General features: G+C 27.5%; 1 protein-coding gene and 1 non-coding gene across 2 annotated transcripts; one reads left to right on the forward strand and one right to left on the reverse strand.

The window, feature by feature from the left end:
- Positions 1 to 305: 305 nt before the first annotated feature.
- TRNAP-UGG (transfer RNA proline (anticodon UGG)) lies at positions 306 to 377 on the reverse strand. The gene has a single exon. It is a non-coding gene; the product is annotated as a tRNA-Pro (tRNA).
- Positions 378 to 7777: 7400 nt separating this feature from the next.
- Positions 7778 to 25784, forward strand: LOC139425850 (histone-lysine N-methyltransferase PRDM7-like). The gene is made up of 10 exons (XM_087162296.1): positions 7778 to 8045; positions 9283 to 9390; positions 11437 to 11517; positions 11627 to 11670; positions 14173 to 14320; positions 16951 to 17040; positions 18185 to 18261; positions 22068 to 22262; positions 22914 to 23166; positions 24999 to 25784. The coding sequence occupies exons 1-10, from the start codon at positions 7925 to 7927 to the stop codon at positions 25619 to 25621; spliced, it is 1740 nt and encodes a 579-aa protein (XP_087018422.1). The 5' UTR covers positions 7778 to 7924; the 3' UTR covers positions 25622 to 25784.
- Positions 25785 to 26536: the final 752 nt, after the last annotated feature.

The raw sequence follows: 26536 nt of genomic DNA on the forward strand, positions 1-26536 counted from the left end.
GATACTCAATGAAACAGAAATCAGGGGAATCAGTGAATCTGAGAATCTGTAAATTAATGAATTTAGGAATATGCTAAATAGTTAATTCGAATATTTGTTCATAAATAAATAAAATAATTTTAAAACTCATAATTTATGGTAAGACAAAAGGCAATTTTCAACCATTTTAAATAAAAACATATAATTGTATTTTCAATTCTTATTGGAAATTAATTATCTTAAATTATTAATTTTTTTTATTTCTTTCTAAGAAAATGTACCAAAAAATTTATTTTTCAAATACCAGAAATGTAAAACGATTAAACGGGCCCGGCCGGGATTTGAACCCGGGACCTCTCGCACCCAAAGCGAGAATCATACCCCTAGACCACCGAGCCACACAGCAATCATAATAAATGTTTATTAAGTCAATAAAAATCTATCGAAATATTTATTTCATTGAAAGTAAAACACCTGCTCTACGTAATCACACGGATTTCATTTCGTATACCTGTGCCTGTGTGAAGAAATAGTGGATTACTAAAGAACCTGATAAAGGATAATTAAATGAATTATTTAAAAAAAAAACTTTTGAACAGAAAAATTAAAATTTATTTGTGAAAAAAAAGCTTTAATCAATAAAATATTTCGAAAGGCTATCTTATATTCGTAACGTACTTGTTAATTCTTGTGTGTTGCAAAGAAAATTACTAAAAGAAATACATTTTAAACCAAAATAAAATATTTCAAATAAAGATGTTACCTTTTCCTGAGCATGATTAGTATCAGGGTATGAAAATTATTTTGCATAACATGCGAGAGATATGTAAAAATCTAATTTTGGCTTGTATTTTTTTCTGTTTTTAGCACTCAGATGCTTAGCCAGTCACGTAAATATTTAAATAGGGTTATCGTAAAATATCGATTTTTAAAATACCTCTCGATTTTCATGAAAATCACAAAGATGGCTGATTGGGTTAGTAAACGGTACTGAAGGGAAAGAAAAAGAAAAATAGTTTATATTTAATCTGGCAAAAATATTATTCAATTTAATTACTTTAATAAGAATTTATTAAGCGAAAATTAGCTTTTTTATCCCTTTCGTTAAGCCTATTTATTTTAATTTTCTTTTTTAAACTTGTTAATTTCATTAGAAAACAACAAGTATAAATGATTATAACAACTGTTTTAAATTAACATGTTGATAGGCAATTTTATGCCTATAATACTTCATAGTATTGATAATAGAACTTTATTCCTCATGATGGTACATTGCATTTACTCTATCAATGCTTATTGGAGCTTAATACTTTTTAATCAGAAATACGTAATACTTCTGTGCTGTTAGTATTTAGCACTACCTATAAAACTGTTAATATACAGATAAAGTTGTTAATATGATTTTTGAAACATTATTAATATTTGCATTTATATATTTTCATTGATGCTCAATCGAAAAGATGTCCGGATCAGTAAATGTTTTATTCTGACATGTATTATTTATATTAACAAGACCAAAAAGGCAATTCGGCGGTTTTTATTGCCCTGATTTTTAATGATAAACTATAGTGAAACACTGCGTTGACTCTTTAGGATTAACTTTAAAAACAATGTTTCATTGACTTATGCTTAATTTATTATTCCGAAAAGAAATCATTGCAATTTCAACTCAAATACTCATTACAATTCTAAAGTCCTTTTATCATGTAAAGCCAGGCTAAATTTGGTGAAAAAGATTTTAAATTCTTCACATCAAGAAAAATATTCTAAACCTATCAGAATTAATACAGCAAATCTTTTACTTGAAACTAATTACCTGTTCGTATTCTCTCTCGTTTTGAAATGTTTAATTATCGAAAAGAGAACCATTTTTTTTTTAAATTTCTAAAGAAAAATAATTTGATATTAATATTAATGATCTCTTAATTTTGGAAGTAGAAATAATGAACTTTGAATAATCTTCTGACAATTTTAACATTTTCCTTTCAGAATGATTCTTGCATTGTTTCGAAAATAAAAATTATCTTTACAGAGCGTAACGAGATGCATTATGGAATATAATTGAATTGTTTAGTATGTCTGTTGGGGGACAATTATATTTTAAAATAAACAAAAATTATTTTCACAAATGAAAGGACGATTAAGGATCAAATATGACTTATTAGTCTCATAATTTGAAACTATTCTTTGTGCTGATTTGTTTTGCAAACTATGCTGAATTTTTTAAAAAAAATTAAAAGAATTAAAAATTTGATAAACTTCTAGTTGCGTATGATAATGTATTACATCTGGTAAAAAAACCCAAACAAAACCAAACAAAACCAATTCAGGTTAGTGAAACCCAAATGAATGGTATTTAAAACTATTCATTTTATAGTTTTTTCATTCCTATGGTATCAGTTTACTGGAAATTCTAGTTTTCAAAATTAGAGTTTTTATTGCCACACAATTGGTAAAAATTGCAAAATTGAAAAGTAAATCTGACCGAATTAAAAGTTTTAGTGCCATGGTCTAAAATCACGAAAATTCACTACATTTTCTAAATTTTATCACGAATTCTAAAATTATATTTTATACCTATTTTTACCAAAATCATCATCAACGCGCTTCGGTAAAAATTACAGAGCTTTTCGGTGATCGCGTAGAGTAAGAAACATTGTAAATTTTACCATATTCTGAGATTTTTGACAATATTTTTTTGTCTGAGGTGAGGATAAAACTGTAAAGTTTCTTATAACGTGTTTTTAGAAGCTAAGAAGTGACTGTTCACATATGTGGACCAAAGTAATGAAGAGGAAATGATTGCCAAACAGTTGCAACGAGACCGTGCTATCTTGTTTATAAACAACCAGCTGACTCTGAGGTTATAGATCTGGTGAATGTGTGTCAGCGGTCTTCTTCTTCTTGAATTGAGAGTATCCAATTTGGTGTTACTTTTCCACCTTGATGCAAATCATCAGTATTTATATTTACAAATATTTATGAGCCCAGACAATGTAGAGTTGGAGAAAGTTAACGTTAATTGTTAATGTATTTTTAAATGTTGAAAAAATAGGAACACAAACACTTTTGATTTTCCCAAAACTATGACTGTTCTTCACATTGACATTTTCCAACACTTTCATAACTAACATACATAGGATTCTAGCCAAGCAATCACAACTTTACCAAAAAATTAGGATAATTATTCGAAACTCACCACGTCTTTAGAAAAAGTTATTTGCTAAAGATGATCATTTCATATTAATTTCGAAGAACAATACCGATAGCGATTTAAAGCATTTGAATTGAGGATTAAGAGAATGAGAGCTAATCAGTGAAAAAGCGAATTTGTTAAATCAGAGAATTTTTTCTCATTTTATATAATTTAGCTAAGGCAATAGTTAGCAAGTATTGATTAAAGAAAACTGAAAGACATACTTATCAGTAAAAGCTTAGTTTGCTTCATAATTGGTGTGGGGAAGAATCAACATGTTAGATTAGTTTAATTAATTAAAAAAATTAATTATCATGTTGATTTTTCATACATGTTGATGCATGATTCATAATTATTAGGCAAATGATGTTTCGCTCGCTATATCTTTTCACAACATATTCTTGAGCATATTATATATATATATATATATATATATATATATATATATATATATATATATATATATATATATATATATATATATATATATATATATATATATATATGCAGCATTTTGTTTTTTTAAAGAAACGTGAAAATATAAATCCGTATTCCATGATTCTCACTACTATAATTTTTCACAAATGGGTGCGTAAAGTTATTACTTGCATCTAAAAAATTCCCAAATAAAAAACAAAGATAAATGTCATATTGTATGATGGATGATGTCTTCAAAAAACTAAAAATTTTGTTGTTTGAAAACTTATTTTAAGAGAAAGGTAGAAAATAATGCCATTTTATTCCGGGAAACTTCCTTATTCTGAAATAAAATACTAAAGTATATATAATAGAATGAGGGTATAAGCATCTTTTTTTACGATACTGCGAAGCAGAAATTTAAGCCTTTCACATAGAAGCTTTTATTTTTGCAGAATCTTGAGTTGTTTTGAAAAATATGAGTGTTAAAATTTATTTGTTAAAGGGTGTAAAATATGAATTATATTGATATATTTTGAAATAAAGTAGAACACTGTAAAAAATGTATTCTCAAATATAACGAAACCTTCCTCGTTCTTTGCGAAAATAGTTCTTGATGTATGTTCCGAGGAAAAAATTCGTCAAGACGACGAAATAACTATCATTACTTCTTCGAGGAAAGGTGAATCTGTTTCTTTCCTAAAATAAAATGCATATGTAACATTTCTAATAACCACTACATAGTGGACCAATATCGAACGAACAAGGACAGATGGAATAAAGTTTTAAGTTACACCTCGTCTAAAGCGATGTTTGTACCCGAAATCTGTTTGGTTCAAGGCCAACTCTTTGACAACCATACAGTCCGTTCAGTCTAGTTTCTAGTATCTAGTTTCCTCATTCTAGTTAACAATCTCATACAATGCACTCTGGTGTGATTTGGAGTTGAAAAAACATTTTCGCCATGTATTTGATCGTTTCGTTACAAATCGCGTGATTTCGTGGCAAAATGATTCTCAAAATTAATGAAATTTGTTTAAGGATTGCTATTTTAAAATGTATTTTCCATGCCCTACAATAAATATCGAATTTATGATAATGTTATGAGGTGATATAAAATAACTACTAGAGGTCCATCATATGGCAAATAGTTAGCAGTTTAAATCAATATATAAAAGATTTATTTTCAAAACTAACGAAAAAGAATTTTACTTTGGCAGCAAGTTAGAAAGACGTAGATAATGCTAAAAATAAAATTATAACATAATGAAGCAAGAACTTGAAGAATTTGAAACACAATTAAAAAAAAAAGAAAAATCACAGGTTTTCAAGTTCATCAAAATCATGTTTTCAGGTTTCGTCTTCCACTTCATTAAATGATCAGAAACATTTGTAAGGTGGCAAATTACTACAAAGATCACATTAAGTTTAAAAATTATCAATCGCTGAAGAGGTAGAAAATGTTGTGATCTTTTCAAATTCCTAGATCATGGAGAATATTCGTGAACAAAAATACGCATTTTACTCTAAACGAAACTGTCCCCCACCCCCGAAAGGAAAAGAATCGCTTGAAAATACATCAATGATTAATCAGCCATAGATACAGCAAATGGAAATACGTTTCGTTTAGGATAGGAATACGTATCGTCCAATATGAATAGTGCAAACGGAATTGAATGATAGTGGAATACTGATCTAGTTCAAACTCTGACTTGGACATCGTCATTGTTGAATAATTACTCAGTACTGAAGTTCCAAGGTTAGCAAGAGCACAATATTATAAAAAGTATCAGCATCATTTCATGTTTATTAATGTCAATTATTTAAATGGAATTGTTTTAAATGAACGGCACAGTTTAAACTGAAAATCCAAGAAAAGATAGAAGTAGCCCAAATGATCGTACGAACTCCTCAATAATGGAAATTATTCGTTGTTCCCAAGTCAAAGGAAAAAGTGGTGCACAGATAAATTAAATGTAGCCCAGTAGCCCAAAACTGTCAGCCATTGGATTCGAACCAAGAGGTGAAGAAAATTAAAGAAATTACAGAATTCCAAATACGGAATATTTTTCCAAAATATTAATGAATTATTACCTAGGTTAACAAAAGCACTATGTTATACAAAGTACCAGCAACATTTTACTTTAGCCAATTTCAATAAAAAAGAACCATTTAAACTTAATTGTTTTCATTTTTGCATGATGAGTAAGAGGTCCCATAAAGAATTGCTTCAAGAAACCGACAAACTTGCAGAAGCTGTAGAACATATTTCACTTGGCTCCAGACCTTTCTTTCGTAAACGACTAGAGAAGTTCTACTTCACACCAAATCACTCCAAAGACCAAATAAAGTCTAAGAAATCAAGCATGAAAAAATCGAGAAATGTTAGAAGCAACTCAACTGATCGTTCGACCTCCTCGATAACGGAAATAATTCATAATCAAACGCAAACATTTCACTCTAAGCGAAGTCGATCCCTGTCCCCGATTCAAAGAAAAAGAAGATGTACACAAGTTAAATGCCATTCAATATAGAGTCTGTCTTCATCTCTGGAGTCGAATCGAGAGATGCAGGGTACTGGTCTTTCGTAAAACTTTCAAAATACTGAAGACAGATTAGCACCGTAAAGTATGAATTTTATAGAAAAATTTATAATCCCGAAGTTCAACAATTTCTATAAATAAAATGTTCAATTTAAGAAATTAATGTTTTCTCTAATTCATTCTAAGTTTTACAATTTATGGCAAAATCGCTTTTAGATGTGTGTGAAATTGGTAACGAATTACCTCCTTGTATTTACAAGTCCACCCTTGGTGGTTGAGTGAACCGGTAACGTGCTGTCCACCCTAAAAACAGTGGTGCATTGTCTCGCCAAATATTATGTTTACGAAAGCTAACAATTGTGTGAAGGGACACTTTATTCCAGGTTAATGCACTGTTAGAATTTTCATTCTAAAATTATGGCAAAATAAACGGCAGCAGTCTGTCCATCTAATTAAAAGTAAAGTTTACACAAAAGAATATTTTTAATTCTTACAGTTTAGAAACCATTTATAACTAGAATGGTTATAAAACCATAAATATATGAATATATGTTTTTTTTATTCATTTAGGGCTAGCATGGTTTCAAAATCATAAAAAGGAAATTTAACTCGATATAGGAGCTAGGCTTTTCGTTGGGTAATGGGCACTGGAATTCTTCATGTGTTGAAGGGAATGGAGAAAATATTGTGGCGTCAACGCTTGGACTCCCTTCCCGTTGGCCATGACACTGATGGATAAGCCTTCTCGGTTATAATATGTAAGCAGTTATAATATGTAAGCAGTTACAACAAACTAAGGGGCTTTCTTAGTTGGTACAATAAGATTCTGATTGCATAACCATATTACGTGAAAACAATCAGTAAACGGGTTTTTTCACAGTTAACAGTTTGATTACCATTTTATTTATGTTTATTTGACTGTTTTGTTTGAATATGGTGGAATATTAATTAAATAAATTGCTATTTAACCATTACTTCCGAGACATTTTTAACAGTGAACGTTTATATGCGATTTAAAGAAGTGCAATTTATATCTAAGCACCTAAAATTTAATAATCTTACACTAAACTCACACGCATTCACACCATACGAGAATTATTTTTTCTTCCATAAACACCGATGTTGAGGTGTTTTGAATTTTTCTGTTTATTTACAAATATTTTTCCTATATATTTTGGATGTTCCTGCTCTAAAAAAAGGAGATTAAATTTTGTTTTTGCTTGCATAAGAAAGAATATCATACATTTTTCTTCTTTAAATTGAATAAGCCTCAATAATGAAGGAACGTTACAATGCTACACTAAAGACATCTCCAGTCCAACAACGTTTTCTGCCAGCAGACATTCGTCTCAAATAACAGCGTCCCCTACAGGTCGTTGCGTTTGCAAATTTTCTTTTTATTTGTTAGATTTGATGAAATATTATCGTCTGCTTTATTTTCCAAAAATTCATGTTATAAATTAAAAAGAAATGCAAACGATATTTTTGCTACCTAAGTTTTTAAAGGAAATATATTTTTACGAAAATTTCTGAAACACATCTTTTTGAAAAGTTTTCTTACATTTTAAACTAAACGTTAATTTTTTTATAAAATTTAAAAAATAGTATTAACAATTACTTTTGACTGCAATAATGAATTTTGAATTCGAATTTTAAAAAAAATTCTGCATATTTTTTTTGAATCGTTTGGTGTAAATAAATTTATCTCTTTTGGAAGCAAGCGAATACTTCTGACTGATATAACGTTGTTCTAAATGTCGATAGTAGGTTTGTTGAATTCTCGTGAAAAATGAATGAAACTTGTGAAATAAATAAATTGCCTTGTAACAGTAAATGGGAATCTCTGAGTGAGTACGAAAGAAAGCGCTATTCAAATGTAGTTAGAAACTGGGAAGTTCTAAAATCATTAGGTATGTTATACTTCTTTGAGAATTCGTAGCTTTTAAATTCGATATTCCATGAAAGTGTTGTTATGTGTTTAATTTTCTCTTAGATTTAAATGATTGATAACTAAATAAAATAATAATTTAAGTAATTAGAACACCACTAAATACTTAGACCACTTGTTATTTTCTTATATCTAACTAGAAAAAGTTATATATTGTTCGAATACTTATCTGAAACTGGGAAATATGTATCTGAATGTTATCGAATTTTAAATTAGACAAAATATTCTCCTTTTCATTATTTGTGAAGACAAAATTAGGAACCGTATGTTAAGTTTGGAATAAGCATTCGAATGTTTCCGTATCGTGATTTGTCACACCAACTACGGTCATTAAGACTCCAAATGGATTTTAGACTTGCAAATGTTCTCTAAAAACATATAGAGATTTATTTTTCCGTTATGTACCAATTAAACCCTTCGAGTTGATCCCCTTTTGTAATATTTTTTTTCTTCAGCTTTTCGGAACACTGCTTAGAAGAGCTTAAACATTAGTATAAATATATAATTTAATCAGTCAATGAAATTATAAATGATTATGCTTTGAACAATTCCAGGGAGTATTTAAGAACTTTGCTACAATAGATAATGAAATAAGAAAGTAATTTTGAAGAACTCTTTTTTTAAGAATATCGTTGAAAAAACATCATCAGTCAACTGTGGCCACGCATCCATCCTTATTCTCAGGGTTCTATCCCTTTCCGGCCATAGTATGAATAAACCATGTAATTCAGATGCTGGTCAGACGGCGTGGACAGCGCCTGAGCTGGTACCTCTCTCTCTCTACAATTCCACTTCCCAGCCGATTAGAGGACTTTCAGTCACTACAGATTTAACGTATGCATTGCTGTGTGCTTACGCCGATTGTTTAGTCTGCCATTTGGATCGAACTCAATGCCCCCAGCTCTTTAATCAGCAGTGTGTGCTACACCTTTACCTACTTTAAAAGAGGACCGCAGCTTTGAGAAAAAAATGAATAGTGTTTCAATAATATTAATAATTTTTCAAACATTTCTTAAAGTACACATTTTTAAACATTAATTAACATATACTTAATAGAGTTTTATTAATCGTCAATTTAAAAAAAAACACAAGATTTTAAAAATAAACATAATGTAATTGCTTGTATATTTTTATAATACATATGTTTTAAACGAAAAGAAATTTTTTTTTATTCTTAATAAATTTAATTTCAATTTCAGGAGCTGCTACGAAACTTCCTAAATTTCTGGAACCCGAAGAAAAAGGCACTTCACAAGCAAAAAAGGTTCAGAGAAACCAGAAAAGTATTTCAAGAAGTCAACGCCATGGTAAGACGTTAATCTAAGTATCACTAAATGAGAACTATGAATTTTATTTGCTAGGTACTCTCAAATTTAAAATATGTTCAATTTTTAGAAAAAAAATATAGTTACATAGTGAAAAAGCAAACGCATTAAAATTATATCAAAAATTTTATTCAAATACATATTGTGTAAGAAAATTTTAATTAAATTTATAATTAATAAATAGTTATAAATAATCAGTTGTCATGATAATTCAATGATTAAAATGTGAAGGCCTAAAAGTACAACGCTGAATTTTAAATAAGGATGTTTTAAAAATATTTTTTATTAAAGCAAAAGAAGAAATTTTTCTGCCTAACGCAAATCTGTTTATAACAAACATGCTTGATATTTTTTCTTAACTTTTAATTATTATTTGTTGTATGTGAAGCTTAATACCTTTAAATACATTTTTATACTTAAACATTTCTTTTATCAGAACGGAATATTTTTAACCATATTTTAGAATATTTTAGAATTTACGTTAGCTCAAAAATATTTGTATAAAAGCGTAGAACATAACACAAAAAAAATCTTCTTAATTACTTACTAAAGAACCTATTGAGATGAAAAAAGAGATGGAATTGAATCAGCAGTAGTTGGAAAATTTTGGTTGTCCTAATTTGGCTTTTGTCGTAAAAACGGGAATTTTTTAATTCTGTCAAATTAAATTTCGTCATTCAGTGCTCATTAAAAACTTAAAATTAAAATTCCCAGTATACGATAGAAAATTAAAAATTTCTATGATTTTTGAAATCATAAGTAAAAGCTGTTTTTTAAGATCATTTTATTGATTTAGAACTATCATTCTACGTTTTGCATAATAAAAGAAGTATCTAATCATTCTGCGTTTCACATATCATTTTACGTTTCCAGCAAAAGGAAAAAAAAAAACTTTTACATTTACTACCCATGATAATGGAATTTAGTTTCGATTATTTTCCTTCTTATTATTATATCTCAGTAGCTTTAATCTAAGAGAAGTTTTTTTTCCCCATAGCATGTATTAGAGAGAGATGAGTGGTGTAGCGGCTTCTCCATGTTTTCTTAAATTGACTAAGTGATTTACAATCTAAATATATAGTATTCCATTATCCCTTCCAAAATCTGTGTTTCGAATCCCTTTTATATATATTTTTTTATCTATACATGTATTTTATATATATATTCTTTTATCTATATATTTTAGCTATTATCTTATAAAACATATGAAACCTAAATAAAAATACAGAGCTTATAACAAATTGAAAGCAATGTCAAGCCTTATTTAGTAATTTGAATTATTAGGGTTGCTTAACTTCTTATAAATCAGACAATTTTGGTTTTCTTAATGGGAACTGGGGAACGATATTTTCAGAAAGGAGCAATTTATCGCTGATTGCAGATTTGAATTAATATAATTCTTTAACTAAAACGAAAACACTTTTTAAAAAAATTTTTGTAACGGAAAACATTTTTTTTATTTTCTATATTATGGGAATTTTTAACAGATGCTAGATATTTTCATATCGCTGACTTCAAATCTACAATCCGTTTTTCTCTAAAAGCTATGTTTCTTTTCTTTCTAAATGACATCTCATAAATCCTACTACAAACTTCTAATGGAGTTGAATAAAAACATCGTCGGAATTATAATTGCATATGAACATGTGCCGTCATGCGGCGCTACAGGTGTTTTCTACTATAAAACGTTTCTTCGTATACTTCTGAAGAGATCAGAATAGGGAAGCGATCCTAGAACTGTAAGATGAAAGTTTTGGGCATAGGTTCTTATGGAATTTCATACCTGATGATGCACCCTAACTCCCCTAAATGCCTATCATAACATTTATGGGGCTTCCTGTTACGAATAGCAATTTTTAACTTGTACATTTGGAGCAAAAATCGATTGAAAATGTCATTAAAAACTGCAGCTTTAGAAGCAAAAGTAATTTCAGATTCGAATTCCCCACATCCAAATTAAGCAAGATCAAGTATTTATATAAATGCAAAAAAAAAACAGTTTTATGTTATCTTATATTCTTTTGACAGTCAAAGGCTTCGAGAAAACTAATTTCAAGTTATTTGCTGTATCAGAAACACAAAAGAGAAAAGAAAAGAATGGTCAAAAAAGTAAGAATTATAATTGTTTCAATATATTTTTGCTTGTATGAGACATCTAGTTAAAGAATTGATAAAATTATTTGGCAAGATTTTCTTGAAAATGTGTTTTTCCTTTCAGAGACTAATCAGAATAGTGAGAAAAAGTTAAAATTGAAAGAAAATGTAAGTGGTAAATTTTGAAAATCAATTGTTAATAAAAACCTATTACAAAGGGAATAAGAATATTATGTTTGCCAGATTTATTCTAAATATATTATTGAATTACGTGAAATAATTTTTAATATCCGATTTCCTTTTTTTAGAAATATTATTTTGCAGAACTAAATGCAAATGTAGCAAGCAATTTGAGAGAAATAGTCATGAATTATAACAAATTTAATTTTTAAATGTAATAATAAAAAATAGCGTGTAGCTTAATAAAATTTAGTATTCTGGGAATTAATAATAATATGCTATTTACGACATTTATTTATGACCTCCTTTCGGAGTACGCACTTTTTTTTAAATATAAAAACAACAAAAATATTTGTTAATATTAATGTTTTTTTTAATTGCTTTTGATGAATTGAGAAATGGTGCTTAAAAACCAACAAGATAACGTAAAGCTTTAAGTTAAATTTATAGTAAAATGAATTCTACCAAGAATTGTGTTAAACATGGAGAAAGTAATTTCCGTTTAAATGTTCCGTAATTGTATGGTAATGATTCTTCTGATAAAAAAACAACAGTTAAAACTGATAAAAACATATATGGTATTAAAATTATTAATTTTTTAATTTTTAGTTTGTATGGTATTAGTTTATTGGAAATTCTGGTTTTCAAAATTATTGCTTTTATTACCACGCATTCAAAAAAAAAATACAAAACTCAAAATTAAATGCAATAGTTTTAATGGTTAATAAATGGTTTTTATTTCTGGCTCTAAGGTGTCATGAAAAAATTTCACATCTACTACCGAACAGCCGTATTCTATTGTAAATTTGACCAAAAGTGCTTCTGTAAAAATTACCGTATTTTTTTATTGCTTCCATAGCCCAGAAACACAGTAAATGTATGATCAAAACTATATTTTGATAGTTTTGATCATACTTTTTTTTCCTCGGAGTATAAATTACCGAGAAACCAATGTAATCAAACTTTGATAATGAATTAGTAATAATAGAAATATTAATTATCGACTGAGAAGAATTTTAGATTAATACTTTTTTTTTCTCTTAGTAAAGGAGCGTAGATTGTTGCTTCATCAACAGCATACATGTAATACGTTAGTACTATATACATAGATATAAATTCAAACAAATGTCATCATCGACTGATTAAATTTTGTCAAAAAAATATACTAGGATGAAATATCTTTGACAGATTTTAAAATATAATTTCTTTTTTATTCTGTTATATTTTTCCAATTTTAAATAAAGGAAATTCCTTTTACTTGGATTAGAACGAAACAAAAATCACTTAAACATTGATAACGTTTAAGTACTTCCTCTACATGTAGATAAGTGATCAAGGAAAAGAACTACAGATATCCTAATATATTTTTTTAAAATCTTAATTTCATGTTGCATAAATTATTAATTTACTGTATTGGTGATTTATGTATTACTTTTCGAAAGGTTTAAATGGACTCATACATTTCAGAATAATCATCTAAGATTTTTGCTCAATAAATTTTATGAAATGGCAATTTTGTGTTTCCCTTTACGTGCATGTCAACAGAATTTGATCCTCATAATTCTAAAAGTAAAGCCCTGTCCTAGAAAATTATCTCCTATGAGGAGTTCCTTAGTTTCAAGTAAGAATAAGGTCAATTTGATTATGTTAGCTTCTTGATGCAGATCTCGCCTTATAAAAGGAATGTCGGAGATGGTTTCTCCTCTTATGAGGTATCACATTTACTATCAGTTATTTTGTTAGTGAAAATATTCTTTGATGCTTTGTAAGATTAATTTCTTAAAACTTAAAATGCATTTTTAGTTTATATTTGAAGAGAAATCAGTGACACAAGATTTTGGTTTGAAATGTGGGGAATTTATTGAAAAATGAAAGAAAGTGTAGGGTGACATTTTCATTTGTCAATTGTGATTCACTTCTCTTGTGATTCTCTCAAAACAAAAACTATTTCAAGGAATTCGATTTTGAAAATGATTTGCCTTAGATCTTTTCACGACTACTGTGTGTATCGAAGAATTAGCTAAGGGAAAAAAATCACAAGTATTTTACTGAGCAAAGGGTGATTAATATATTGCTTAGCTTTAATGCTATGAAACTTTTTCATTGAAGAATTTTAATTTATTTTGCTTAATTAATTATTTTGTGAGGATAAATAAATTTTTTTAACACATTGACATCAATGCTTTTATTGCTTATCTTACAAAACATGTTAATAAGTTATCTAATATATAGATTATGATCTGTTTTGAGTTTTGGAAGGGAGAAGATTTAAATATCAAGGGGTTAAAATAGTCCAGGAACCTCGGCTATGTTCGTCATTTCAAAAAAATAAAAATATTTTTTAAAAAATTGCCTTCTTGCATTCCCCAAGCGAGAAACTTAGTATTTTTTTAATTATTTTGTTGCATTTACTTATTTGGAAAATGCAAATCGTTTCAAGGATAATTTTATTTTGGAATATTAATTAGTTATCAATAAATTGCATTTCAGGCGGAACAAGAGGTAAAAACTCATCCCAGAAAAATGGGTTTAAAGAAATTTGCAAAGATATTACTGGAGAGAGCTCAGCGCCATTTCGAAGCTTTGGAGCCATTGTCCCCTGAAGAGGATCTGGCCTTTGAGAACGAAATAGATAAAGGTAAAAAGATGTATTTAATTTTAAAATGTTGTTGTTACATATGGCTTTATTGGAAATATTAATCCATATACAATGTTCAGTTTTAAGTGGACATAAACAAGGAGTAATAAGGAACACAATTACACAATTACATTAACAAACAAAGAAAACACGTGACAAACGCGTATTAACATATATATATATATATATATATATATATATATATATATATATATATATATATATATATATATATATATATTTATACTTTTCATAGGTAGTGCAATCGTCTATAGAATAAATAGACCTATTATAATAATGCTTCATTACTTTTACTTCAAATATTTAAATTATTAAGAACGGTATCGTTATATCTGACATAATATTTATTTATCTTTTTTCAAAACTTCTCAAAATTACTTTACATTTATGACTGTAAATTAATTAAATTAAAGTTACACTAGTATATGGTAGAGCAAAAACAGTGTAAACTACAGATTGAAGATATTGTCTCGAATTTTCTTCCACTCAAATACAATGGAGTTATGATAACGAATGGAGTACTTCATGGATGAATATGATAATGAAATGAATAGGGTACTTTCATGTAATGTCAATTACATGGTACTTCAAAATATTGATATGTAATTTATTTCCAAAAGTGTTAGAGTTTACAATTATTACAGCATGTCTTCAATTTTTTAAGAGCCAAATTTTTAAAAAAAATTAGTCAGTCTAGGATTGGTAGCAATTCTGATTTTGTTGAAATTTTCAGTACATGTTTCATATAAAGCTATTAGGCATGTCTTTTCTGTATAAAATTTGGAATTATAGAAAGAATTAAATGGTATTAAAAAATTGTTAAATGGTATATAGTATTAGAAAATAAACATATCGATTTATATTTAACAAGGTCTTTTATGTCAAGATTGAACTTTATTGTATTAACAACTATTTTTGTTCTACTACTTCCAAATTAACATTTACGACACAAATATTTATAATTGATTTTCTCACGTTTAAAGGATGAATGTAATTCAAAATGTTAAAAACTACAGTATTTCATATTTAGATTTTCCCACAAAATATATATATATGTAGCTCGTAAAGAAGCCTTAACAATATCCGTAGTGAAATCAATTTTCAACTCTATGGTATCTTATTTAATTTTACATATTAGGTTCTACTATTCGAAGCAAGTTTGTGGGTTGTTGAATATTGAAATAGTTCGGAGAAATGGGAAATCTATGATTAAGATCCACTATGGGTAACAGAAGTTCTTCTCCTCCGAGTCCACATTTGGAATTTACTTAGACATTGCTGCTTATGATGTATTTATTGTGCTAGATCAAATTAAGTTTACTGAAAATAGACCGGTTTGTTCAAATTATTTGAATAAAAAATATGAAATTCATGTATAAAAACTACAATCTTTATGTTCACACCAGTTTACATTTTCAGATATGTAGGAGCAAGCATCTTAATGAATTCTATTTATTTTTTACCCGAAATCATCTGGCACCAAAAATAAGTCGATATGACTTAGAATTTCGTTACGTACTTTACATTTATAGAAACCTATTTTTCAGGCATGAAATACTTCTAACTTCGAAATTGTTGGATCTGTCAACATAACTTGTAGTTTGTTGGATTTATCTGAATAACTAAATTAGAAGCTACAACTCTCTTTTATAGGTAGCCTTGTCAGAGGAGTAAACAGGCATAATTCAAAATTTTTATTTGTCTCTTTGTCTGTCTCTTTGATAACTTACAGAATCCCATTTCTGCTAGAGTCCTGAAAATTGGACAGTAAATGAAAGAAGACCATTTTAGCCTTCCATCATAAAATTCCTTCAAAACTTTCCATTAGATTATTCGGGAGAGAGTTTAAAAAATAGAATTTTTTTATTGGCTTAGAACTAACCAATGACAAAATTTAAACTGCAAATTATTCCTTTTAATTAAATATTTTAAAAATGACATCAATGTTGTTTTTCCTATAGCTCTCATTGAAAAGAAAATTATTGCACGAGAATTGATTCAATAATTTATTATTCATTAAGATAATTAATTATTCGTTGTGCCAAATTAATTAAGTGATAAACGTGAACGCTTAAACGTGGTAGCATAGGCGAATTGTGACCCAAAAATAATATTTCTGAATTTATCTGAAACCAAGTGTTTATTTTGTTTAATAACTATGCTTGTAAAACGTGCTTCTACAAAACTAAGTAATTTTGAATCGACATTAATTAAAATCAAAAAGTAAGTTATAGTTCATTTAGAGATGAGTATTAAAAACATTGACGCAAAACCTTGTCATTATGTTTGTCACGTGTATATCATTGTAAATTTTGGTAATAATTACTAACTAAAATAAAAACAGCTGAGCACTGAAAGGAAAAATTGATGGAAAAATGTTACTCTGGTTTATTTAGGAGAAACGTAGAAAATCGCTTTACTATCATTGATGTCAATGATACTTAATCAATTCAGGTAATATTTTCTAATTAAAACAATGGTTTAATTGTTTGTGCAATTCTTTACCCAGAAAAAAACAACGAATTACAAAATTTTATCAGTAATCAAATCAGTAATAAATACCAACCAACTCAATTCTTACCTGAATTCTAACCTCAATTCTTACTTAGAGCTTGAAATACCACGTCGGTATCCTAAAAGAAATACGAAACAAAGATCTTACAAGGAAGAGGATGTCTCTAGTGAGGACGAGTTCTTGTGTAAGTATATTTTTAAAACCTTATTTATAAAATATATATTTAAATTATCACATAATGCAGATCACTTCATTCTGAGTGCTTTATTTGCTTAAATAGTTTTTGAATTGCTTGCTCACTTGAAAATACATGAATAATTTTATGAGTTTTTGATCAGATTTTAAAAGTTGATTTATTTAACTCTTTTTATCCTCAAAAATTTGAGTAATCAATTCAAAACTGAAATTAAGAAATTTGTGCATTGAAAGACAGTTAAAAGCTATTTTGCTCTGCGGTCAGCTGACATTTTTTGAAAGATTATAAAAGCTGAGACCAAGTGGACATTAAAAAAAGTATTACTGTTTTTAAAAAGATCATTCAATGTTTCTTGTATGAAATTAGAATTATGAAAATTAAAATTTATTTCAATGAAAAATTTAATTTTCTTCAAAACGATATTAATTAACCATAAGCCACCGTCGCATTTTACTAAATAATATGCTTTCGTTTCAATATTTCGGAAAATATTGTTTAACAAATACTACACTTAAACTAGAATTTTAAAATGATGTCCTTTTTTCAATATTCCAACAAGAAAAAATGTCAAAAAAAATACAAATTATAAATCCCTTCATTTATATCTTTGTTATATTATAATTCATGTTTTATTGTAATTATAGAGCATTTGTGTTAATTCTCTAATAACATTCTAGATAAATTTGAAAGTAAAAAAAAATAGTAAGGATAATGTTCTTTCAATTTAATTTACTGCAAGAGCAATAACCTCCATTTTTTAGTAGTTTATTTATATTTATTGAACTAAACTCTTAAAAATACACTAAACATATTTAAAAAACATACTTTTTATATTCATCAATTATCTAAGAAGTATATTTGATGCGCAATTTATAATTTTTGTTTATTTAAAAAAATTCAGCTCACCACTTGCAGTTACTGACAAAGAATACGTTGAAATATTTAACATAAAAAGTTCGCATTTGAATTGAAATGAATTGCAAAAAAATACTACACTTTGGCCTTATTAATTTTCAAAATATGAGAGTCTATTTAAATTACTAATAATGCATAACTGAGTGGAAAATTCGTTTTATTATCCTCGTACATATGATCATTTCGAAAATTGTTGATTTATTTCTTTCGTGTACAGATTGTGACTTTTGTGACTGTGACTACAAAGGTGCTTGTCCAAAACACGGCCCTATGCTTTGGGTATGTGATAGAAGAGTAAGTATTAAGTGATTAAATAAGAATTTGTATGCATAAATTTGTGTTGATATGTTAATTAGCAATAAAAAGAAGTAGTTTAATAATAATGTGTGGTTTAAGCTATATATTCACTTTTCATTGTATTCTGCAAAGTCTATATCTACCAACAATTTGTAAATTGTATCAATTTGTCAAAGTTATTTACACTAACTAAAGCATAATTAAATTTACTGGAATTTCACTGAATTTTGAATTAAATTTTAAATTAAACAACACGCCTTATAACTTATATTTTATAGTCTTTTTCAGGTTCAAAACATTATAACATAACAACAAATACTTTCCATTAAGATTTCAAAAATTTACATTTACTGAGCCATAATTCAATTTACCATAATTTAACTAAGTTTTGAATTAAACAATATCATTTAAAACTCATATTTTATAGTCTTGTTCAGATAATACCTTCTAAAAAATTATAACTTACAAATATATATATATATATATATATATATATATATATATATATATATATACACAAATTAACATGAAAAACATGAATAAAATAAAAAATTAAATGGTAGAGAAACAAGAATGGTAAAAGCAAATAGTCGTTATCAAGACACATCTATTGCTATCAATGCGATATTTCTGAATAAAGAATAATTTTCCTAAGATAAAAATTGTTCTTTATATGTATCGATATCGCAAAAAACCTTATGTTGTAAAAAATCATGAAATAAAAGAAAAATGTAAAAAGAAATCAAACTTACCGGCGTGAATTAATACGCGGTTTAGGTTTAAAAGTACAATAATAAAACAGTTAACAAAAATCGCGAAGATGTAAAATATTGGAAGTTGTGCTTATAGCTTGAATCGAATAAAATAAAATTAAAAAAAATATATATTTGATCGAAGAGGAAGAAAAATTTCTTTAAGTAAAATATTAGTGCTGCCATCTATGAGAAACAATAAGTAAAAATGTAATAAAATTGAAATAATAATAAAAATGTTTAACGGATTGATTAAATTAGCAGACTAAAAAAAAAGAAAAAAGAAAAAAGTCATTTGTAGGGAAATTAATTTAAAAGTCAGTCTGTCAGGATAGAAAGCCGTTTATAGACTTATCCTTCATTCATAAATCCTTACATAATTTTTCAGAATATCTACACATATCCATCTTTCATAGGGTGACTTATTTAAAAATCAGAGCCTGCATACAGGAATAGAAAACCGTTTATAGGTTTTATCCTTCATTCATACAACCTTACATAATTTTAAAGTATACACGTATCACCTGCATTCATTTGGGGTGGTTCTTTACGAACCAGTGTCCATTCCACTTATACAAAAATAATAAATAAATAAATAAACTGTTTATTATACTGGACAATTAAAATTAAATTAATTTTAAGAGGCTACAAATATTAAAAAGTAACTAAAAAATATTTAACTAATCCAGTATAAAAGGTCATACATCCAAACTATTCCGTCCAGTGGCTTTAGGAATAGTTTATCATAGTTAGTTCCTACCTTGAAAAAATCAGAGCTTATTCTTAAAACAGAAAAATTAAATAAAAATTAAAAATTAATGTACCAAGTTTTTTAAGATATTTTTAAAATAGAATTTAAGAAGTGAACTAGGAAAATGGCTATTAATTAAATCGTTTTTATATATATCAGTATCTAATAGAAACTCGTTATAGTTAGAATTATTCCTGTAAAATCTATGAATTTGATTGGCAATAATATTAGAAAAAACCTTGTTGGCTAAGTTAGAGTTAAAATCTATGCATTTTTTAACTGGAAATTTAAAATCTTTTCTTTTGTCAAAAACTTTAAATGTAATATTTTTTATCTGCATTAATATTAAGAGTCAAATCTAAAAAATTTGCTGAAGAATTACTATTATTTGTTTTATTAAGAATTAATTGATTTGGATAAATATGTTTTACTAGAATATCGAAATCATTAAAATTAATAGCTAATAGATCATCAATGAATCTGAGAAAGAGAGAATCAATTGGAAGATTAACATGTGATTTTACAAATCTATATTCTTCTAGAAAAAGAAAAATATTGCAGATGTTAGTACTAAAATTATTTCCCATGGGAATACCATTAATTTGTTGAAAAAGGTGGTCATTGAAAAGAATATAATTGTTGTTAAGGTTAATATGTACTAGAAAGTTCCAGTTATCTTCATTAATAATATCACTGAGATTAAGCATGCTATGAATTTGAAGAAGGTCATCATGAACTTTATTAGTTGGAAGGGAAGTATAGAGGTTTTCGAAATCAAAACAGTGAATTGAATCTACATTTTTTAAAGTTTTTAGTGTATTTAAAACCTGAATGCTATTTTTAATATTCCAATTTAAATAGTTATTATTTTTAGTAAGTTTATTAATTTTGTTACAAACTTTTTTAAGAATGTTCTCAAAGTAAATACCGATTTTTTTCATGTTACTATTAACGCCACTTGCAATAAACCTGAATTTGGTTGGAGTCTTATGGAATTTTGGATTGGCAAAAAGAAAAGGAAAATTTTTAATATTATTTGGTTTAATTTTAAGTCTTTTATAGATAGCATTAATTTTATTAATAATAATATCACTGTTGGTGTTAAGTTTTTTGTATATATATATATATACATATATATATATATATATATATATATATATATATATATATATATATATATATATATATATATATATATATATATATATATATATATATATATATATATATATATATATATATATATATATATATATATATATATATATATATATTCTTTTTTTTTTCTTTTTTTTTAATTTTTAATGATATTTGATGATGTTTTTAGTGATAAGTAAAAAAATAGAAGTGCGCTTTGCATTAACGATTATCAGCAATAATGCATTTATTGAGAACTATATATTTCTTAATGAAGGTAATATTATATAAATGTAATTTTTTTCTTTAGTCTACATTAAGTTATGTGTGGTATTTTAAGAATATTTTAATAAATTCAAAACTACCTTTTTTTATTTACATGGTTCAAGCTAAGATCTTCCGAATTAGAATTTATTGGGACTGTTAAAAATCTTTTTAATTTCTGCAAAACACTTCTTACTCTTTTAATATTTTTTAGTGATTTAAAAACTGTACTTAAATTTGTTTTTTAAGAGTCGCAATAAACTTTTCAATCTATCAAAGCATTTAATGTTTAATTGAAATCAGTTACTTTCACACTTCCTTAAAATATACCTATCACCTACTTGTTTTAACGAAATAAATTTAATGAAGAAACACTTGTCAATCTAATTGCATGACCATATGAATTTTAGAAAATAATTATCTAATATACATGAACAAACTCTTTTAACTTCCTGAAGTAAATCATAAAATTTATAAGGTTGTTTTTTACATATTTGCGATAGTAAATTATGAAAATTCTTAAACGCACGAAATTAACGTCGGAAAAATGAACGTCATTTATGTTTTTCTTATACTAAAAAGTTAGCCTAGTAAGGTATTGGTAAATTAACATATTTTTCTAGTATCTTTGCAGAGTTTAAAATTATAAACACAAACACATCGTAGCTTTAAATTATCGTTTGATTCTGCGAAAATACGTTTTGACAATGGAGAATGTTTAAAATTCAAAAGCCTAATTTTGATCAAATGTCTTATACCTTTCTAAATATGTAAAAATAAATTGTTATAAGAACAATTATTCAGTAAAATTATTATTTTTTAATCTGTTACATTTCTGAATAGCACCACTTTTCTGATAATAATTGTTTATTAAGGAGAAAATTTTACTGACAAAATAGGTTCCTAAAAATACACCAGATAGAGCAGAGCAGACAATTCCAAGTTTTCTCTCCATTGGAATATCCAGCATTCCCAAAGCAGGTCTTGGAATATGGACTGAAATACCATTGCCGATTGGAACAGTTTTCGGACCTTACAAAGGGAAAATTATAAAAACACAGAAAGAGGCTGAAAAATCTGGTTATGCTTGGATGGTAAAATTAGTTACATTTGAAAATGTCATTCCATTTTTCAATTTATATTTTTCATTACTTTCTTGAAAAAAATGCAATAGTTAAGAATATTGATTTTTATTAGCATATTTATTCTAATTACATTAAAATTTATTAATACCATTCAAAACTAAATGTATATAAATAAAAAATACTGTTTAATTTAGTCGGTAGAGTAAATTTAATATTATACTCAGTATTTAGTTTAGTACGTGAGATTATGAAAAAAATGCAACCTTGTGCAAAAATGAAACTAATTTTACACATATTTTTTTTATAAAATTGAAAGCTCCTTTTAAAATAAAAAAAGTATTCTTAAAATAACTCTAACAATGATATTATTCGAATGGACAAAAATATGAATAATTCTCATAATATTTAATACATTTCTATAAGAGTATACCTTTCAATTACTATGAACGTACTTGCCATATTTTTAAAGTCTGTTAGGTGTAAAAATAATTTTTTAAAACTCTGAACACAAAACAGTTCGATTCATACAATTTAATTATCCGTCCATAGTTAAATTTTTAAAAAAAATTCTGAAGTACTTTTATTTGATGTGAACATTATGACACACTATACATTAAGTTTTATTACCATGTTGATCAATGTTTACTTCTTTTTGCTTAGGTATGGAAGGGAGAAAAAGTGGATCATTTTATTGAGGGATTCAAGAAGGATATTTCCAATTGGCTGAGATTCGTGAACTGTGCTGATAAAGAAGAGAAACAGAATTTAGTGGCAATCCAGTACAAGAAGCAAATCTATTACAAGACTTACAGAGAAGTGTTACCATTTCAAGAGCTTCTGGTGTGGTATGGGGGAAAATATGCCTCCGATCTTGGAATAAACTTGAAAAGGGAGACTGAAACCGACCAACCAAGTATAAATAATAAAATCTATATCTTAATTGTCGGTGATGGTATCGTTTATAATGTTTTTATTTTTAATCTAAGCATTTTGTAGTTTAAAACCATAAAATTTTTATATATTTAGAGTTTTAGACTATGTGCTACTCTAGTCAAAAACAGCCGTGATGCTTTTCTTTTTTAGAAGATTTAAGTTTAGGAAACAAAAACTTTTAATATTTATAAGCAAAATGCCTTTATTATAAAAACCTAATTTTAATTTTTTACCAAATGTTTTTTTAAATAATTTGATCGTCTTTGCATAATTTTAAAGTGTGACTAAATATGACAAAAATAAATAAGCTCATTAATTAAATGAGTCTCAGGCTGCGAAATTAAAACAAATAATCTAAAACAAGTATGAATCTTCCCAAATTAAAAAAGTATAACTTTAAAACCTATGATGTAAAAAATCTGAAACTTGATGTTTTTTTATCCATTCTGCTAGTTCAACCTTCATGTCAAAATTTGGCTGAAAACGGTCAAATAGTTCCTGAAAAATCGAATTGGCAAGAACACAGCTATAAGAATTTGATCTCTCAAGAACTAGTCAACCGATTTCATTAAAACTTCACATTTTACTACACAAAAATTACATTTATTAAAATTTTATAGAAATAGTACACTTTACAACTCGAAATTTTTCGGACTATTGTTAAGTAAAATTATACAAAATAATAAATGGTTATTAAAAATAGTTTTTGTGCAAAAATATTAATTAGAAAATCAAATTTCATAATAGGGCACCGTACTTGTTCAGTGAGAAAGGGCTAATTAATAAAATAATAATGCCCTCTTATGAAATTTATCACCCATTTATACATCCATTTATGTTTCTTGAAATTTGATCGTTTTTGCCCGATTTGACCCTAATTATATTATCTGTAAGGTTTCTATACCTGTGCACTTGCACTATGAATCTTTTCTATCCTCTCAGATGCTCCTTTAGGGTCAGGGCTTCATAGGAATATTAATTAATGAGAAAATTTCGATAGAACATTTTTTAACGTGTGTATGCTATCTTCTTTTCATAAGGTATTTTCCATTTTAACAAGAAAATTAAGAATTACTTGATGAACAATTATTCTTTTAGTTTAATATATTTTTCCATAATCTTATTTAGTAGGCAAATTAATTGAACATTTAAAGTAGTTTTGTTTGAAAAAGTGATATTAAATTTGTTCCCTTAAAGGAAATCATAACATCAAGCAGGCATTCCTTGCGTGTAATTTATATCATACCACTTGCAATGCGCCGGTTTTGATTTACAACTTCATTGGAAACACCTTATGTAAGATATTATTCATTTTCGCGAGTAAAATATGTTTATAAATATGAAATGTTTAAAACTAATTTCTCGTAGTTGATGTTGTAACTTAAAATCTGATGCACATTAATTATAAAAACTTTACAAATTTAGCTTCTAGAACTATTACTACTACATCTTGGTACATTTAAATCTGATCATTTGATCGAAAATAAATAGGTTGTTCCCTTTCTTTCTTTTTTTTTCGTTACTCACCGTAGCGTGCAAGTTTGTCCTGAGTACTTCATAATGTACTTATTTTATTTGAAAGAAAAAGCATAAATGCTTTGTATCCATTAAAAGTGATAGTGACTTCGTGAATTTATTATTGACAAGAAGCCAAAAAAAGGGGCTTTCAAGACCATATTGAGTGAGTGTTGTTACAAAAGACGTTTCAATCAAGCACTCATTCTGTTTTAGTGACTAGTATATAATAGTTTTTTGTTTAATTTTTGTTATGTTTTGTATCTTGATTTACTCTAAAAACAGTTTATTTTATAGGTGTAGAAGGTGTTGCATGTGATGTCTGCAGTTCATTGTTCACATCCGTGGAGGCCATGGAGCGACACAGGAGGACACATCCCCATCAGGGACACGATCGAAGGCACCGATGTCCCCACTGCGTCTACTCCACCAACAACTCAAGTGATCTCCGACATCACCTCACTACTCACACGGGTGAGAGGAGACACGGGTGTCTCCACTGCCACAAGACATTCACTGAAAAAGGAAATCTCAAGAGACACCTGAAGATCCACAGTGGAGAGAGACCCTTCTCTTGTGGAGTGTGCGGTAGAGACTTCACTCTAAAAGGACATTTGAAGAGTCACGAGAGAAGTCACAGCGGCATCAGACCTTACCGATGTTCCACCTGCGGAAGAGATTTCACACATTCTTCATCTCTTCACAAACACATAAGAATCCACACACGGCAGAGACCCTACAAGTGCTCCACCTGCCAATACAGGGCCACCTCATCTTCTCATCTTAATAGACACATTATTCAAATACACACAAAACAGTTCCCCCACAAGTGTGACCTGTGTGAAAGAGGTTTTCTTCTACCGAGTCATCTTAAACGACACAAAGAGCGCATACATCCTCAATTACAAGTAATTAAATGAAGAATTGCACATAATGTCAACTTACCTTTATAAAGAATGATAGATAGAAATCATCTTCGCATACAGTTTGAATTAAAAATTGTGTCATAAACGTAGAATAAACAATGAAATATGAAGTTTGTTTTTTATTAAAATGAACTCATATTTTCCATTGATACGTCTTCAAAGCTTAACGTTTCTGGTCCTCAGCTTTTATTCTAATTCTTAGTTTAAGCTTTCTGAAACAGCAGTTGGAACATGTGTAGCTGATTTAATATTCGTATATATAATGATGCAATATCGTGTATTTTCTTTAATTCTGCATTAAACAGAAAAATGTTTAGAGCAAATACCTTTCATTGTTACTTAAATTTGTTAAGGATATTTCATATCACCATACTTGAAGGACTATTTTGCATTTTAACTTTAAGGATGTGTTTCTAGAACAGGGGTCATGACCCGCATGAAAAATGGAGACAAATTGGGAAGTGATCGCGTAATTAAATATCAGTTACATGTACAGTCCCTGGCCAAATTTTTAGACGCCCTACGAGATCCTATAAGAAATCCTAATTACCAGGTGATATTATACAGCTTCATTGCTGTTATTTGACTGAAACAGGTTTGCACTCTTTTACGTTAGTGTATCAATTAGTTAAATTAGACGATATATAATATAAATTTGACAATAGGATAAAGTAGACGAAATATTATATATAGAATATCTTTCACATCAAGCATTTTATTAGTATATTACAATAATTAGATCAAATTAATAGACACACTGTAGTTTTTTAATAATGACATGATTTGCACGAGTTTATATGCAATACTTTCGTATTTAAACATACATGTAATGGGTTTTTATTCAAAAGATTTTTTATATACTTTATATATATAATTATTTTCAACGTATTGCATTACAATGTTAATCAA

Source organism: Parasteatoda tepidariorum, chromosome 4, assembly GCF_982258835.1.
Source record: "Parasteatoda tepidariorum strain Cologne lab strain chromosome 4, Ptep-v5.0, whole genome shotgun sequence".
Lineage (NCBI taxonomy): Eukaryota > Metazoa > Arthropoda > Arachnida > Araneae > Theridiidae > Parasteatoda > Parasteatoda tepidariorum.